The 19,838-nt window shown below is 32.4% G+C and overlaps 1 protein-coding gene across 4 annotated transcripts in view; it reads left to right on the top strand.

Moving 5' to 3' along the window:
- The window catches only part of LOC126735847 (malonate--CoA ligase ACSF3, mitochondrial-like), a 106,697-nt gene that overhangs the window by 30,423 nt on the left and 56,436 nt on the right, over positions 1 to 19,838 (top strand). For 3 of the 4 annotated variants that reach the window (XM_050439933.1, XM_050439934.1, XM_050439932.1), the window contains 8 exons: positions 10,282 to 10,463; positions 11,619 to 11,721; positions 11,778 to 11,973; positions 12,028 to 12,187; positions 12,241 to 12,329; positions 12,385 to 12,519; positions 12,586 to 12,683; positions 12,742 to 12,880. In XM_050439933.1, coding sequence (XP_050295890.1) covers positions 10,282 to 10,463; positions 11,619 to 11,721; positions 11,778 to 11,973; positions 12,028 to 12,187; positions 12,241 to 12,329; positions 12,385 to 12,519; positions 12,586 to 12,683; positions 12,742 to 12,880 — 1,102 coding nt within the window. Of the gene's footprint in view, positions 1 to 10,281; positions 10,464 to 11,618; positions 11,722 to 11,777; positions 11,974 to 12,027; positions 12,188 to 12,240; positions 12,330 to 12,384; positions 12,520 to 12,585; positions 12,684 to 12,741; positions 12,881 to 13,015; positions 13,266 to 19,838 lie in introns of those variants that run through there. The other variant, XM_050439935.1, reaches the window with a different exon arrangement.

Here is a 19,838-nt window from a genome sequence, read left to right as displayed (position 1 = left end):
AGTCATGAAAGCAAGTTTAGAAGAATTGAAACACACATGTGATCAATTTCAAATGAAACAAAACAATAAAAACCATAATAAAATTTGTTCTATGTGGAAGAGACTAAAAAAGACTGGAAAATTAACAAATATAGGTGAAACTATCTAAACATCTTTTGATTTAGAAGTTTCAAATACTCGTTTAAATATTAACTCATTATTAGAGGTTGGGGCTAAGACAATTAGAGAGGATGATAATTATTTTTTGCAAAATCTACCCAATAGTACACCATGCTCTAGCAGTGAAAATAATTGTAACACACAAGAATATGTAAGTACTACCCATTACCATGACATAGCACCTGATTTATCTATGAAAGAAAAGACCAATAAATTTGACATAACACCCAGTAATTTTGACATACCGAAGGAAATATTAAATCATTCAAGCCCCCATGTCTCTAACCCTTTATTACCACCGAATTCAAAAAACATTTTTCCATCCACATTTAAACACACAATCAATGACTGCATTTTTTTAGAAGGCACATTTTCCATAGAAAAAAATATTTTTAAAATTATTTATAAAGGAGGAAAACTTGTTTCTAAATTCTATCCCTACTATTTGAAAAATCGTTTAATTAAACATGTTAACAATGTTTGCACAATAGTTTTTAAATACAAAATATTTAAAAAAATCTAATTAACATCTAATCAGTCAAAATTAATATTTTTGGACTTTGCAAATAAAATAAATCTCAATGCAAAAAATTCAAAATAGTAATAAATTTATTCAGTCAAAATGTTGATATATATAGCTCCAATTGAAATTATAGCCACAATGATTTTCTAACTGCGCAAGTACGAGGGGTAGATAGGGTTATTTTTAAGAAAGATTTATGAAGGCAAAAAGCCTTTGAGTTTAAGAAAAAGATACTCTTAAAGGCAAACAAAACTGTTCTAGAGCATGGGAAAAATCTTCAAAAAATAAAATCGGACGATACACACATAACCTCTTCTAAAAGAATTTTTCACATATTTTCTATGGTGTCCTCAGCACATGATTCAAATGCGATATTTAAATTACTACACGATTTTAGATATTTTTGTATCATAAATTTTGGCCTTCTAGCAACAACAATAACTGTTTGGAAGAATCTATTTCCGAGTCACTTGGGTTTTCGGAAAACTCAGAAACAGCGGAAGATCAAGGTATATACAAGGCGAGTCCATTTTACAAGAGGTATTTTAACATCCTAGAAACTATTAATCCACTCAAAATTGATACAAAATAAGAGACAAATATCTTGAAAACAAGAATTTAGATTTTTTTTTAAAAAATGTCGAAGTAATAAACATGACTATTTTTTTAAAATTCAAGGAATAATAGAGGTGACCAACCGTAATTGGTGTGATTTGGTTTCATATAACGACAAGGACATGCTCATTTTTAAAATCTATCGGTCTGAGGAATTTTGGAAAACAATGCTAAGTAGATTAGAATCTTTTTATTATTTTCATTTACTTCCGGTTTTAGTCAATCCTAGAATCAATTTAACCTATCAAAGAAAATGGCGTACTGAAAAACATTTAACATTCTTTGACAATGGTTTAGTCCAAAATATTAACTACTAAGAAATTTTGGCTAATGTTAATATTTTTGAGTGTATTTCATGACAAAGATAATATGTGTATATTTCTATATAGTCCCGATGACACTGTACACTGTGATAGCCGATTTTCTTTATGTTACAACATTTAATATACCAGTCTACTTTTGTGATTTTGTTGGTTCGTGTATATTATATTTGTTAAAAAAATGGATATTTGATATTTCCACTTACATCTTATAATAAACCGTTTTTTTTCATTAGTGCAAAGATATTTATATTAAATATATGTTATTTCCTAATTAATTTTTTATAGAGTTAATGTATATAGTTTATTTCTTTTTTGCTGTGATCTTGTCACCTTTTGCCAAATATTTTAGTAATAATGTAAACACTATTTTTATACCTGTTATTGATTGCAGTAGCTCTTAAATTATATGCTAAATATGTAATAGATTGAAAATATATTATACACGTACATAACAATTGTTTGTCTAATAATTTCGTAAATTAGAAAACGTTGAAGTGTAACCAATATAAAAATTTCAAAAAACCTATCTACGTTTATCTTACTTTCTAAATCCTGTAAATTAAAAACATCACAGAAAAAAAAATTTATAGGAAAAAAATTATCATTTACAAAGTCATAAAGTTGAACCACCCCTCTGACGGGCGGTAAGGGGTAATGGATGGTATATGAAATATTGGTATTAATTAGGGAGTATGTGTGCGGGATCTTATTTTGCAACTCGATTTCCTTCTGATAGAAAAAAAATATTATTTATAAATTCATAAGGGTGAACCACCCCTTTGACGGGAGGTAAGGGGTAATGGATTGTATATGAAATATTGTTATTTATTAGGGAGTATGTGTGCGGAATCTTATTTTGCAACTCAATTTCCTTCTGATAGAAAAAAAATATTTATAAATTCATAAGGGTGAACCACCCCTTTGACGGGCGGTAAGGGGTAATGGATTGTATATAAAATATTGTTATTTATTAGGGAGTATGTGTGCTAAATCTTATTTTGCAACTCGATTTCCTTCTGATAAAAAAAAAATATTATTTATAAATTCATAAGGGTGAACCACCTCTTTGACGGGTGGTAAGGGGTAATGGATGGTATATGAAATATTGGTATTAATTAGGGAGTATGTGTGCTTAATATTATTGTACAACTCGATCTATTCCTGATAATTTAGTAGATGCGTTATTAATTAAAATGCATTTATGCATAAGATACCCGCCAAACGGGTGCGAAGTGGTTAGGGTTAAAATACCGCAAATCCTTAAAAGATAAAAAGATATTGTATTTTACCTCAGGCAGTAGGTTTGTACATAAAATTTTGGCTGCCAAAAAATAGCTGCTAACTTCAGGCAAAATCAAGTTGGCTGCTGAAACTTTTGGCTGCCAAAAATTGGCTGCTAACTTCACACCGGTGAAAATTTCTATCTGAGCGCGATTAGCACTCGCTAACCTTTTCTCTATGTCATTCCCATTGTTCGGCTTTAGACAGTCTTATACTATCCAATTTACAAACATTAGTCTATTTTTATGGCTAATGGAAATTTTTACAGCCAACAATGTCAATTACGGAAATGTCATTCGACATAATTAAGTATGCTTTGTTATTGTTTCTGTTTTCGTGCGATGTCCACGTTTTACGAAGGTAAAAGATAGTTTTATTATTGGTTTGTGAAGTAGATTTTCTTACAAGGGGTATCAATAAGACGGCGAATTTTATGACAGATCCTTCTAATTTTCCTAGTGTGCATTTATTTGTATATTAGAGCTTAATATCTTTCCTTTTTTTTAATTTAAATATATTTACTATTACATTTATATTTTAATATTAGTATTAAAATATAGTTTTAATATATGATAATATTATTAATTTAGATTTTGCCTTAGAAATGAAAGAGGAAGAACAAACGATTGAATTAAGAAAAAAATACGATTATATGCAGGGAGTCCGGAAAAAGGAGGCCAATCCACCGGCCACGTATAGTGTGGACCAAAATAATGCGACTTTCGTTATGCAATTAAGGCGCTTGGTATTCAATATACAGTGCGTCAAAATGAGAAATATAATATTTATTTATTTATTTTATATAATATTTTTTTAAAGTAAGTCGAACAAACGAGTAATTTAAGTAAAGTAAACGAGAAATTGAAATCCGTTCACGGATGCCCTATACCTTACAGAGGGCGCGACCTGTGGTATATTGCATGTGTTTAAAATATCAAAACTTTTTTGTACCCCTGTATAATTAAGTTCTAGTAAAAAATTATAATTATCCAATTTTTTTTTTGTAAAAAAAGTATTCTTAGTAAATGTCGGCCTGAGAATCGGTTTATTAGATATTTGAATTTTAAAATCTAGATTCATTTTAACATGTTAACAAACTAAACGTAAATTATTTTTTCTAAATTAATGCTAAATTACTTATTCTTTCCCTTAAATGACCCTCGTTTAAAATCGGAACACGTCTTGCATACATCCCCAGACTGAAAAATCCAAAGGTTGTAAGGTCGGGCGAATGGGGTGGCCACGGAACAGGAGCATCTCGACCCTGACCAATTTACCGATTAGGAAATACTTGATGTAAATAGTTCCTAACATTTATAGCAAAATGAGCCGGACCACCGTCGAGTTGAAACCAAAGATTATAAATTTAGAGGCAAATCATGAAGCAAATCGGGCAGTATTTCTTGTAGAAACAACAGAAATGAATTGCCAGTCAAATTACGTGGTAAAATGAGAAGTCCTAAAAGAAAGTTATCCACAATACCTGCCCACACATTGACTTTAACATTTACTTGATGATGTGTCTCAACTATGGCCCTAGGATTCTCTTCAGCCCATATGCGTGCATTATGGATATTTGTCATGCCGTTTCTCGTGAACGTGGCTTCGTCAGTAAACAGAATCGCCTTTATACAATCCACATTTCTATTATTCTTTTTATATAACCATCCATAAAAAGCTAGTCTTGCCTCGGGATCGTCAACTAAAAGACCCTGTACTTTTTGAAGATAAAATGGGTAAAGTTGTTGACTCCGTAAAATATTATGTGTCTCGGTTTTCCCAACATTTCTCACCCGCTCTGCCAAAACTTTAGGATAATATACTAATGTTTAGTGATTCTTCGACAATTCTTAAAATTTCTTCCTTTTGCCCTGGTTGAACCGCACGAGGTCGACCGCAATTACCCTTCCGTCTTTCGCTGAAACTTCCAGTCTCCCTTAGGCGCTTAATCAAATTTAGAAAATATTTTCTTTTGGGATGAAATCATTTTGGGAATTTCTGGGCATAGCATCTAGCGGCTAAACTAGCATTGGAGTCACATTTTCCTGGTTGAGAATTGACAGGTATTTACTGTTTACTATAATATTTAAAACTTACTAAACATCAAAACCATATCCGCCATTTCGGAAAAGGATATATTTCTTGGTCTATAAGCCATTATGGTTTTATAAGTTGTAAGAAAACACACCAAATACACGTAATTAAAAAATGTAGATTTATTTTAGTAGTAATTGAGAAACTTGTTAAGAGCGTCAGAAGCATTTAAATTTTGTTACTTTGACAGTACGTAAAAAGTTACTGGTGCCCGAGGTCAGCCAAATTGTTCAGAAAGAAGTATCTTACTAAGAATACTAAGAATTATAATAAGTATAAGAATATAAGAATTATACTAAGAATACTCTTTATACAAGAAAAAACATTGGATAATTAGAATTTTTTACTAGAACTTTATTATACAGGGGTACAAAAAGGCTTTAGCATTTTTAGCAACATACTGCAGGTGGCGCCCTCTGTAAGGTATAGCGAATCCGTGAACGTATTTAAATTTCTCATTTCAAAAAACCCCCTCACACCAAATTTTAATTTAATATTAAATGAAACACCCGACTTCAAAAAAATGATTTTATATTTCTCATTTTGACGCCCTGTATATTGAATACCGAGCGCTCAGTTAAAAAATGGCATAACGGTGATGGAAACCCACTTGATGAGGCTGAAATATATATTTCCAGCAAGACGGCGCTCCTCCTTACTATGTTCTTCCCGTTCGGCAATGGCTAGACGACGAGTTTCCAGATAAATGGATAGGCCGAAGGGGGCCTATAGAATGGCCCGCTAGATCTCCTGATATAAAGCCGTTAGACTTTTTTCTATGGGGTCATTTGAAATCTATTGTGTTTACTCCCCAACCTGAAAGTTTGGATAAACTTCGTCAACGCAGCATCGACAGCTGCCATGATATCCCACAACATGTTTTTGAAAATGTCCGTCAGGAATTTGAACATCGCCTATATCATTGTTTGGCCAAAAACGGGCAACATTTTGAACACTTATTGAAATAAAAACTGATATTTTTATGTTTTTGTTTTCTATCTGAACAAATTAATATAAACAAAGATTTTTCTAATTTTCGCGAAAACGAATCGACCTATTTAAAAAAATCAAACGTCAAAATAAAAGACTTTGAAAGATCTTTTAAACAAGCTATTACTCGATACCTCTTGCCATTTATAATTTTTAAGGGGATGATCCTGGGGGGCAGAGGGTGAAGTAATTTTAGGTTAGAAAGTTGTTCCCCTTGACAAACCTTTTGACATATTTCGGCGTTTTTTTTTTTAAACAGTGGTTTTCGATAAATCCGTAGTGGGAAGTTTTCAAATGAACACCCTGTATGTTAAACATATTGTAAAAAAAATTCTTATCAAAATAAAGTTACAAGTTCAATATTTTTAACTCCTGTTAACAGATAAATTAAAGAAATAATAGTTGAATTAAACAACAAAACAAGCTCTGGTAAATTAAAACTGAAGTTAAAGTTATTTTACAATCGACATCTCCTCTGATATACCTTGTAAATAAAGTTTCCTCATATCTTTAAAAAAAAATGATCGTGGTACATATAACTGAGAATTTTGAAGATTATAAAACTATTTCCTAGATTTATTTATAGAATTGAATGATAGTTTCCTACAATTTTATTTTATTCATAAGTATATATTTTTTAAGAATACTATCTGCATACGATTATAATCCACTTAGTTGCTTTTTTTAAAAATTTTTGCATTTCTACCAACAGAGATGCAAGGCAATTTTTTTCAGCCGTAACTGGAAACAAGACTTAATTATTCCACGAAAGTTTACTGAAATTAATAATAACATAAATTATATTGTGGGGTTTCTTTTTTCATTTCCAGTGAGATCTGCGAGCGAACTCTCCAACTCGATAGGAAAAAAAATTCTTTCTGTTATAGAAAAATTGTCTAAACCCTACTCTCGATCTCAACTGGTTCCGATCGGGTAGAGTTCGGATTGCGGTCAGCGTCGGCAGCCTTCGGATTAGAAATATAGAAAGAGATTATTTCGTCTTACTATTGCTTTTGTCTCTTTTTAGTTCATTAAAAAATATATATCTTTCTTGTAGGAATGGGAAGTTTTTGCAGCAGATTTGAAAATCAACAAATTCTCTCAACTTTGTGCGAGTTCAACATGTGCACAGGGGTAAGAGGGGTGTTTTGTTTACGAACATATTCATCGATTCTCTGTTGTCAAGTTTACACGCATTTTCAAAAGAGGAAATTTTCAGCTATATATCAACACATATAATGTTAAAAATAAAAAGTAGAAATAAATATATGTTATTCTAAGCGTAAAAATATCATCAAAGCAAAAAAAAAACATTGAAGTTCTTATTCCTAAAGCCGCTTCTTAAAAATTTGAAATGGCAATGCGGTGGCAGAAGCCAAAGTCATTTCAGTCTTTTTGTAAAATTGTTACGATAGTAAACTTGTGTAGTTTGTGTCGCACCATGGAAAAAAAGCAAATTAAGCCGATCTTTTTACAAGTAAATATCGATACTGTCATAACATCATATCAAGGGACAACCCTCGTCATTATTTTGTGTTTATTTTCTTTATGTTACCAGAACGATATTGAGCTTAACCGCTTAACGATCTAGTTTATTTTTAAAAATTGATTTAAAAAAATCGCATTTTTTTATTCTGTTATATTAAACTAAATCGAAAAATGTTTTACTTTTTAGAGTTAAAAATTTAAAAAACCCTATTTTTTTTTTTGAAAAAACACACATTTATTTTCATACATGTGCATACCCGGAGTTAACTCGTGCAACAACAAAACAACAAAAAACATTATTCTATATTTGAAGTACATAACATAAACCTAATTTGACATATCTGAATCTTAAAAATAATATGTAAGTGGGTAGAAAAAACACTTTTTTAAATATTTAGAACTGTGTGGTAAACCCTAAAGCAGGGAGCTATACACAAGGGGGTGTCACAATCTGCACAGTAATATCTGGTCTGTTTTCGAATTTTTTTTTCCGCGTTTATCTCAAGCCCTGCTGCAAACTCCACATTGTCTGGTTGGATTTGTCTTTTTCTCAGCAGCTGGGATAAGATCTGGAAAATGTCGTCCAGTAAGACGAAGAGGAGTGCGCTGTATTGAAGGTCGTCCTGTTCTTGGAGTAAACTCAGTTTGATGATATTTTTCCATTATTTGCTTTATAAGCTCCAATCGGTATACAAGTGCTGATGTTGTTCCGCCCGTTTTTACATATATTAGAAAAGAGTTCCATAGGGCTAAATCCAAAAGGAAAAGTGGAAAAATATTTTCTTATAGTATTTCTTACCTCTTTTCCTTAGTAAGGTATAATCGGCCAAGTGCTGGTCCACTCGGTCTACTCCACCCATAGTATCATTATAGTCCACAACTACTTTTGGTTTTATTTTTTTCCCCTTCGTGTTTCAACTTCTATACATTTGTTTGAATGAACAGTGGAAATTAGAGAAATGTCCTTTGTATCTTTCCACTTGATCAGAGACACTTTACCCCTTTGGAATCCGAATATTTCGCCCTTCTTCAATTTCTTCTCAGCTCCCTAGGAATCTCCTTTCGCGTTAATTTTACTGTTCCATAAACATCCGTTTGCTTGGCCAACAATAGATCCGCTAATTGTGGAGAATTATAAAAATTATCCATTGTAATGCAATAGCCTTGATTTAGCAGATCCCTGGACAGCATCATAACTACCTGCGATGAAACTGGCATATCAGCATACTCTTGATCCAGATTTGTATGTTTCCTTGTATAAATAATAAAATTCCATACATAACCACTTTTTGACTCACATAACATATATGTTTTGATGCCAAAACGTGCTCTCTTCAGAGGAATATATTGGATCCAACCAAGTCTACCTTTGTATAATAAAAGGCTTTCACCAATTGCTACATGTTTTTCTGGAGTAACTGTATCTCGAAATTTATTTACTAGCTTGTCGTAGATTGGCCATATTTTATTTGGCTTTGGGTTTGGATGGTTCTCAGCATCAAAGGTTTCGTTATTAGCAAAATGTAGATTTGACATGATTGCTTCAAATCTTTTATTGCTAAGGCATTTTTCAAAAAAAGGTGTTAGTAATAAAGGATTTTTAGACCAATATTGCCTCATTTCAGGCTTTTTTATAATACTTTGAAGAAATATAAGCCCCAAAAATACTCTCATTTCATTAGCAGTTACTGGGGACCATTTTTTAAATTTCTTTTGAATCGCACGATTGGTTTCAGTAACAATGTGGTCAGTTATCTCAGCATCAAAAAATTGAAGTAAATTGTTCTCACCATTCGAGCGGAAATGAACAACCGGTCTTGCAGAAAATGGAAAAGCTGGTGGTTCCGGGGAATTAGGCTGTAATTCGTACCAACTACGTGCCAGCAATAAATTTTCCGAGTTACTAGAATCAGAACTCGACGTTGAAACATCCAAACTTGTGCCCGACCCGCTCTCATCGACGTCACCTTCGATATCGACACCATCGAAACTTTCATCACTGTCGCTCTCCATTGTTCAACGTAAAATTGCAAAACAAAACACAAAATATGATAATCAATCCCCTATTACAACCAAATACGTACTGACTAAGTATTGCGAAATCAAATCACAATAACTCATGCAGTAGCAGCGCCGATCGATTGCCTAATAACGCGCTGATGCGCCCTATAAACGCGCATCCAGTGAAGAACCACCCCGGTTCGCACTTCAAGTTTGTCTGCGGCAGCCAAAAACTGCATATAAACGAGTAAAACGTATTATCTCGGGTCAGCACACAAGATACACAATAATTTATTTTTGCCCGAGTTAACTCGGGTTAGCGAAAATGTGACAGGCGAGCTTACCCGAGATACCTCGGGTTAACACGTTAAGCGGTTAATATTGTATTAAAACTGAATAAAATGTCTTAGAAACAACTTAGAAATTATTAGAATTTTCTTCATTGTTTTAGCCGAAAGAAACTAATAATTTCAAGAGAATGCTGATAGTCAAAGCAAGCAAGTATACAAATTCTAGAAAATTTAGGGATTTATATTAATATAACCTGAATAACCTAAATTGGGGCCAAAATGGGGCCCTCAAACAACATGAAATACTTAAAAAAGACATACTAGATGAATATATTAAACTTAACGTGAGTAGAACCCCAAACAAATCCTACGAATTAACTTTAACTACAGAATACCAATAAAATAATAGAAAAACTAGAGATTACCGTATTTACATTTTCATAATAATATTAAGTTTTTTGCAATACTAACTGCATCTATTCATTGACATACAATATTTGTTTAAATAATTTGTTAGCGGTGCCTGTTAGTCCTCTACACCCAAAAGGCCTACTTCTGTACTACACAAATGACTGCTCTGCAAAACTAATCATCACAGTGCCAGAATTCTCTGATCTTATGCGAATAATCTCCAAAAATTGCGGCACCCGGCTTCATGTGTTAGATGATAAACTTAAATTGAACTGTACCTTGATGCAAGTAAGTTACCTTATATACAGATAGTTCGTTTCCGAATTATTTATATGCTTGGCAACCATCAATTTTTATTTTTATTTAGTAGACCTCTGGCATTCGCGAACTTATGTATGGTTTGTCACCAAATTAAAAAAAAAATATTACGCAAAATAGAAATAATATTTTTAAAACATTTTCCATGCAGGTTTTACATGCATGATCGTAAAACCCGCATGGCCGAGTTTCTTAAAATCTTTTATGCTGTGTAATGCATTATAAAAATGTAAGTTAAAGCGTAATTAAAGCGTCGCAATTTGAACTTGAAAACGAACTCGCAATTGAAAAGAATTTGAACGACAGGAAAACTCTTGTTTCGTAGTAGGTCTAGGTATTTTTAGGCATTCAAAGAACCAGCGATAAAAAATAGTTCCATAATATGGCTTTCTAGAATACCTGCCGCAACTCTTCGTTTTTGAGGATACTGGTAGGGCAAAAATGGGACAGATGTAAAGTGTCGATTCATCTGTAAAGAGAATGTTTTTTAAAAAGTTTATCGGTATTAGTCTATTAATATTAGTATATTAATAAAAAATATTAGTTTAATAATATAACATGTATTCGTCGCCATTGATCATCAGAAACTCTTTTCTGAGTTTTGGAGTATTAAAATGTTTCCTAAATTTTAGAAATGGTTGAATTTGAAATACTCAACTTTTGTTCACAGTGCTGTATAGGGTTTGGTACAATTCTAGGGCACTTCAAACCATTTCATCCCACTTCTGAACCCTTTTGACTAACCTTTCTTGTTTATTGTGGTATTTATTGCAGACATTGATATAGAAACATTTCTCAAAATTTGTATTAACATTATAGTGTTTTTTGTACAAGAGTCCTATCGTCAAAGGTGACTCCAAATAAATTGCTATCCAAATAAGCCCTCTGTGGCTAAATTGTTACTATTTAATTATTTGAACCTTTTCGGGAGGAGAAAAAAACAATCATGGCGAATTAAAATAACGCTTTTAGTTTCGGTAGTGCTGCATAGCAGGCATGTGCTATTATCGGTCGGTGTTCAGCGCGCTGTTGCCATTTGCGTTGCACTATAAGTAATTCGAAATCGAACACCCCGTATAAGGAGAAAATGTTTATCGAAGAATTTGTGATGTAGATTTATTATAGGCTAGTCAACCAAGTGACTTGGAAGGTGGTCGAGATGATATTTTTTACAACAAATCGGATGCTATGATTTTGTATACTAGTGGAACAACTGCCAATCCCAAAGGTATGAAGATAAAAATTTCTTACCAATAAAAGCCTTTAATTTCAGAATACTTTTAGGAGTAGTACTTTCATACAAAAATCTCTCGACACAAGCGTCGGCGCTACTCGATGCCTGGAAATGGTCTTCGGATGACGTAATATTGCATACATTACCTTTACACCATATACATGGCATTGTTAATGCTCTGTTGTGTCCTCTTTATGCAGGGGCTAAAATAATGATGCTAAATAGGTTTCATGCAAATACAGTTTGGTAAATCTTTCACTTCAATATTATTTATGGCTTTTGTTGCAATCTGAGTTGTAGGTCTTATTTGTTAGGTGTAAATGCACGTCCAGATGACAGGAGAATAACTGTTTTTATGGGCGTGCCCACAATGTACTCAAAATTAATACAGGAATATGAAAGAGTATTTAAAAAAGATCCAAAAATGGCAGAATATATTAAAAATACATTAAAAACTAAGGTTTATGCCTGGTCAAATAGGTTTTGGTAAAATTTACGGAAATTATATTACAGGTTAGATTAACTGTTACTGGATCTGCTCCTTTGTCAGAGCCTTTGTTTAAAGAATGGGAAGAAATCACAGGCCATAGATTGTTAGAAAGGTTAGAAAAACACATACTTCTTTTTACTTTTTTATGGATTTATTGTTCATTTTAGATATGGCATGACTGAAACTGGTATGACACTGTCAAATGTATATGACTCAGACAGAGCACCAGGATTTGTAGGAGTTCCTTTGCCAGGGGTTTCTACGAAAATTATAGAAGTTAAAGACGGACCTAATTTTGGAAAGTATGGCAGCAATTTTATTGGTATTTATATAGGATATTTTTTAGATGCCCTTTATATATTTTTCAGAACCCTCGTGGAATGTACTAACGTGGACGGAACAGTTGTTTACCAAAAAAATGGACAAAAAATGGCTGATGGGCAGAACCCGACTGGTGAACTTTTTGGTACATTTTATTTAAGTGAATTGTGACTCTTCCATTTATTAGCTTATTCCATTATTAGTTAAAGGTGAAGGAGTCTTTATGAGATATCATCAAAGACCTGACACTACCAAAGAAGTTTTTACACAAGACGGATGGTTCAAAACTGGGGATATTAGTCAGTTTTCGGTTGAAAAAAAAGTGTTTAAAATATTAGGAAGGTGAGTGTTTTAAGCATATTTCATTTCCTATAATATATTATAGGAAATAGGTTAATTAAACATTTTCGTTATTACATTTCTGATGGATGTATATTTGCCATAATCAATCTGGCCAACATTTTATTAATTTGGTAGTGCTGCTATAATTACTAAGAAACGAGGGGAGCTTCGCTCATCGCGCGGTACTCTGCGTGGCAGGAGGAGAGGGGACAAGAAAAATAGAAAAAGTAAAATAAAGAAATTTCCCATCTAAAATTATTTGTTGACTGCATGAAATTTTTTGATTCGAAAATGATTAAAATACTGTACCCCAATACTGTACCTCTTAATATTTTACGTAATAAGTGTGGAAAAATAAAATAAAATACAATAACTTTTTTTTTAAATAATAGAGAATTACATAAAAACATCAATTAATCAAATGTTCAAACAACCCCCCATTAACAGCTAAACAATATCTTAACTGATCATAAAATTCATTTCTAACGTTACTAAGTTGATATTGGGAAATTTTATTACATTCTAACGAAATAGCGTTTTGGAACTGGTTTAGATTCTCAAATTTTACAATTTTATAAATGACACTTTTTAAATGACCCCACAAAAAGAAGTCATTCGGTGAAAGATCAGGTGACCTGGCTGGCCAGTAGTATACGGTACCGTGGACCATTAATATTGCGGTTAAAAGCATTTTCCGGGCAACCATCCATTTGGTACCAGATCATTTGATCTTCCTGAACAACTTCTTCCAAGGCGGGTCCAATTTGATTTTGAAATAAGTCCAAATAGGTTTCAGCTGTTAGGTTATAGTCCATAAAAAAGAGTCCAATGATATGGTGTTCGATAATTCCCACGAATACTTTTGTTTTTTGGGGATATTGTGTCCGAGTATGAATAAAGCGATGTTCATTTTCTTGGCTCCAATACCGGCAATTCTGAACATTTGGTTGATTACCCTCAACATATTGTTGAGGGTAAATGTACCATCGTGCCGAAAAAAAACTGGGACATTAAATTTAGGTAGGAAATTGTCTCCAAGTCTATTATAGTAAATTGCATTCCTTGGGTATGGTATGCATATTTACGCATTATGAATTTTTGGACTCTTAATAATTACATATTTATATAATAATATTGGTACAAAATATTTTTATTTTTCGATATTTATTTTTATTTGGAATACATTTTATAAATAAACCAAAACTAACTAATATCTTTTTTGATAATATGGAATAAAAAATTAGTAATACTTAGTAAGCGCACTATCGTTTCAATTAAAGTTTGCAAACGTCGTGGGATGCTTAAAATTAAGTTTCTGGCATATTCTTTGGTTATTTGGTCCCATGCGTCATCTATCTTTAGGCGTAATTCATTCTAATTTCTAGGCCTAAAGTTATCTTTAAGTATACATATATTTTGCCATTTTACCCCAAACGTTTCCAATTGGGTTGATATTAAGGCTTTTCGGAGGCCACGGTAAAACTTGAATTCCTCTTTCGTCTAGATAGTTTTGAACTATACGGGCTTGTATGTATAGGAGCATTATCATGTTGGAAGATAAAATCTTGCCCATACATTACACCAACGATATTGCAACACCAAAGATATTGCAATATCCTAAGGCATTAAGCCTTCCCTGCACTATTTGACAAACGGGTGGTCCTCGAAAACCCGGCCTAAACGTCCACTTTGATTAGTCTTATGTGTATATCTCTCTCATCATATCTTTTATTAGAAGGCCTGTAAACGCGGATTTTGCCACTATTGTACGATTGAAAGATTTTTTCATTCGAAAATATTACCGTTTCCCATATGTTGTTTTGGTGTGCAAATTCTGATCTTCTCTGTTTGTTTGCTTCAGGCAGAATATTTTATTGGTTGCATAGCATTTGAATTTCTTATCCTACTGCGAGCTGTATTAGCATAACCAGGAAAATGCGTGTCTTTTTTCGCCTTTATTGCTGTTTCAAACGGATTGTTCTTAGAAAGCCAACTAACTCTCTATGACGAGTGTATATTATCGTTTTTTGTTAAGGAGATAATGCGGGCATTTTGAAAGAACGATTTTGTTGACGCGGCTGTCACAAAATTAAATTAACTTTGACAACATCAAAATATATCATTCTAATAGACCAAGAGATTTAGGAGATTTTGCTGTCCCAGTTTTTTTTCGGCACGATAGTACATTCATCGGTAAAACAAATAATAACATGTCTAAAAAATGTCTATTATTATTTGCTCTTTCCATCATTTCAAAACAAAATGCCATTCTTCGCTCTTCATCTCCTTCCTGCAGCTCTTTTCGAATTTATACGAATAATATTTGTGTTTTTTTTGTGCGCAATACCGTTGTATGATGTTTATTTACCTCTTACCCAAGAACCCTCGTAATAACCATCTTGTTTTCATCCACACTCAGTGGAATATTAAGATCTCTGTTCTCTCTTTCTTCGGCTCTATTTTCGATATATTCAGTTGAACATTTACAATTATTTATTACGGTACCTTTGGACTTGAACTTATTGACAATACGTTTAATAGTTGAAATGGACGGAATGGACTTGGTGGGGAAATGAACTGAAAACATTTAAGATACTGCTCTAAAACTGTTTCCCGCATAATGCCACTTAATTATGGCTATTTTTTTCGTCGATTGAATAATTCATACTTGTTTTCAAATATCGACTGTCACTGATTTATTGACACTTTTCCTCACATCAGTGACAATATTCACTTTACTGGTGCCCGTTTGGTTTTACCTGAACCGAAAATTTGCTAATTTTGCAATTACATTTAATTGAACAATTCAAGATTCCCCTATTAAAATTTTTTGAATTATTATTATTATTATTATTATTATTATTATTATTATTATTATTATTATTATTATTATTATTATTATTATTATTAATTATAGATTTCATGCCAAACGGCAATCGTACTTCCCCCTACGAACGTACGAACGTACGGGGGGATCGTTCACTTATCCCAGATATCAGAAGGATGAAGCTCTCGTGGAGTCCTTTTCATGTTATCGGACTGTATTTACAAAAATAAACTTAAGACTTAAAGTACATGATGTGTTTTTTAATCTAGTTGATGTTATCTGCGTTTCCAATGAACTTTCTGACGATTCGAGATGTGGATAATAGCGTCGACTTCTGCATCAGTCTATAGATGCTTTCCTTAAGGTTGAGCAGTTTCATGTTTTCGATCAAGCTCTTTGGTATTACTTCTGTTGTTGACAAAATAATTGGAACTGTCCGCACTTCTCTTATTTCCCATTGTCTTCGTATCTGGTGTTCTAGATCCCTATACTTAACAATCTTTTCATTATGTTTTGCTCTTAGGTTGTTATTATTGGGAATAGCGACTTCCATAAGGGTTGTCTTAGAAATTTTATCGATTATTACTTACTCGTTGGTTTGTGGGTGCGATCCCAATACAATTTGTGTTAGTTATTTTCAAGAACTGGTTCTAACTTATATTATGTATATAATATGGTACCTTGGCTGCTGATAAGAGGTTTAATTTTTCTGCGAGTTCTTGATGCAGTATCTTTGCAACTAGATCATGTCGTTCTTTATATTCCGTTGGTGCAAAACTTTGACATCCACCAGTGAGATGCTGAATAGACTCCGTTATCTCACATCCATACCTACATCTGTCACTTTGTACCGTTTGGGTCACCTACGACAAACTTTAAATAATTTCTTGTTGGTATTACTTGATCTTGGATAGCCATAAAAAACCCTTCAGTTTCGCGGAAATGCTGTTTCGAAGTCAACCAGTAGTTCGACGCCGCTATGTCGACATACTCTTGTTGAATTTTACATTTTTAAGCTTACATTTTTTCTTGCTCGGTGCGATCGTGTATGGGCAGCTCAAGCTCCTGTAGTTTAAGTGGTGTTGAGATGTTGAGTCGTCTGCTTCATATACGGCACGATGAATATGTGATGAATAGCCTTTCTTAAGAAAAAGGAACGCAAGTCACTAATATGTTGAGTTACCTGCTTCTCTATGTCGGTCATTCCTCTTCCTACCACATGTCGAGGTATCGTATTTCGTTCTACAGCACTCCACGGATGATGCTTATTGGCTTTCAAAAACTGACTTCATATACAGGGTGTCCCGGTTCATGTGGGAACTCTCTCGGATTCAGATAGAACATCGAAAAATAATACCGAACGTTCCTATAAAAAAAATTCCTACAGGCCTTCTTTACGAAGATACAGCCTCCTTTAGGACGCTGCTGGAAATTGGTTTTTCATAAATTACTTTTAAACTACCCGCTAGAATTTATTAAAAATTTTAGATGATGAACACTATTAGAGACCTCTTAAAATGACATCCTTAAAATACATTTACTTTGTTTACTTTACCAGGGGCGGACTAGGTTGTACACTTTAATGCGTATAATTTTTAACACCCTGTATGTTAAAGTCTAAAAAAAATAAATTTGGATACCTTGAACCCTAGGCTAAAAAAAGGTACTCTTGTTCATTATCGATAAAATGAACCGTTTTGGAGAAAAAAAATAATAAACGAGCCAATGTTTTTTTTTTTTTTTTTAAATGAGGTAAGTACGCTAGTTATTTAAAGAACAGAGAAATTTCTATGTACAAGAATGCTTTATTCCTAGATATTTGTAGGATTCTTCTTCGTCCATAGCATTAATTATCCGACCGTTTTTTGTTTGAAAGTCACCTGGTTGTAGTTTACCCTTAATAATGTTTTATTATTAATATTATTATTATTATTATTATTATTATTATTATTATTATTATTATTATTATTATTATTATTATTATTATTATTATTATTATTATTATTATTATTATTATTATTATTATTATTATTATTATTATTATTATTATTATCATTATTATTATTATTATTATTATTATTATTATTTGCATTTTATAACACAAAAATAGCAGGTTCTTAAGGAATCTTATTCCTAAAGAGCTACTTTCTAATGTAATTTACAGATTGTCTGTTGTAAATTTGATACTGGAAAACATACACAATAGATCAAGAGCAGAATCAGTAACTCCAAATATAATTGTAAAAAAAATGTTAAAAGATATTGCAAAGATAAAAAGCTTTCGCACGGCATCGATTATCATTGGATTCACAATTTTGATTTTTTGGTTAGGTTAACATCTTGGGTAGGGAAGTGATTTTTTTCTTAAAACGTTATACATTCATATAAACGATAGCAATTATAGAAGCTATAACACTTAAGGTATATTGAAAAGATTTAGGAAGGGTTCCCTTAAACCTTTTTTATTCCTTATTACCCTATAGCAGCCTCACTATAGGTTTACAGGCAAGGGTGGCTTGGCCGTAATAGGTTGAGTAAAGAACCACTGAATTGTAGAATTCAATACTGATTTATTCACCCAAAACTACAACTATTTATATCAGTCTTAAACTAACAATTCGTGGTAATTTTCAAAACTAAGATGTTTTCTCTTTACAATACTTTCTATATTCCCAATGATGAAACCTTGCAAATTGTTTTAAAAAAACTAAACAGTTCGTGATTCGGGTGACAGACCTATGTTTTTATAAACTATACTACGCACCTTGACGGACTAACATGAACAGTTTTATATACTTAAGTAAAAAATAGAATTTTTAAATTAATAAATTTAAAATTAAAAATGTCGATTAGACAATATTAAATAATATGTTCACTCGAACGTATTTTCTAAATAAAAATAACGGCGATTTATTTAATAGGTTTTTTTAAATAAAATCCCGATGCAAGATGAATAGGTTTGTTTTAACTTACAGGGTGTTTCAATGAAGGTTCATCTTAAAAAAAGCTATTTAACTTTGTAATATCCGTGTATTATATTTTAGAATATTCTTCGGCGATTTATGATGATCCCCGCCATTATGCATTTTTTTCTAAGAAGGAGCCATATAATCAGAATTTATGAATATATATATATTCATTTAACATATATAATCATTTATTATGTTATGATAAATAAGAAAGCTACTTGAGAAATAAATTTGAGACAATTCATTATCAATTGCTTTGAAAAACTTCAGGACAATGATGATAGTAAAATAAGGAATACGGATATAATATTAGTAAAAAAAAAAAAAAAAATTTCATAGTAAATTTTCAAAATGCATGCCCCCAGCATTTATAAACTTTTCAGCACGTTTATGCAACTTTAAAACGGATTTTATTAAAATTTTTAACAAATGTGTTAAAGACTAACTTCAGCGCAATAAGTATTAACGCATTTATTAGTTCAGTCTTCATTTCATCAATAGTTTATCATTTATTAATTTGTGCCTGTTTTCTATTGGTTATCTATTTAACACTGTAAACCTTACGTAGATATATCGTACTACTCAGATGGCCAGAACAACGACAATTGGCAAGCACTGAAGCACTGGACCACCAGAATTCTGAAAATGCGGTAAAGAATTCATTGTGTGTACGCTAGGGTTTCTTGGCCGCTGATACATCAGCTTAGGTTCGGCGGCATGATTTGAGTTTACTGGAGGAGATTGCATGCGTTGAGTTCGCAATTTGATGTTGTTAATCTCTTGCGTTGCAAATTCCAGCTCTGCGATTTTGGTGAAATTGTGAAGTGAAAGTTAATTTTGCAATGAGAGGAGCAAATTTCGGCATATAATGCGAAGTTACATTTCCTCGGATAGGTTCACGTATATTTCGAAAAAAGTTTCGCCTTCGCGTAATAAAGATTACTGACTTATCCATTGGATCTTGTGTTGTCCAATTCCTTATATCATTCCAAATATCTCGTCTCTACGATGAGATACTAAGAAGTGATTGGCAATTTCTCTGTGATATCGGTGATATAAACTTAGCTGTAGAAAGTTGTAACGATAAATTGCATAAAATATTTGCTAAACATGTACCACACATGCGTAATACATAAACACCAATATCCATGCTGGTATACCA

This window comes from Anthonomus grandis, chromosome 5 (genome assembly GCF_022605725.1).
Source record: "Anthonomus grandis grandis chromosome 5, icAntGran1.3, whole genome shotgun sequence".
NCBI lineage: Eukaryota > Metazoa > Arthropoda > Insecta > Coleoptera > Curculionidae > Anthonomus > Anthonomus grandis.
The sequence above is the reverse complement of the archived record's forward strand: the minus strand, read 5'-3'. Positions and strand labels throughout refer to the sequence as shown.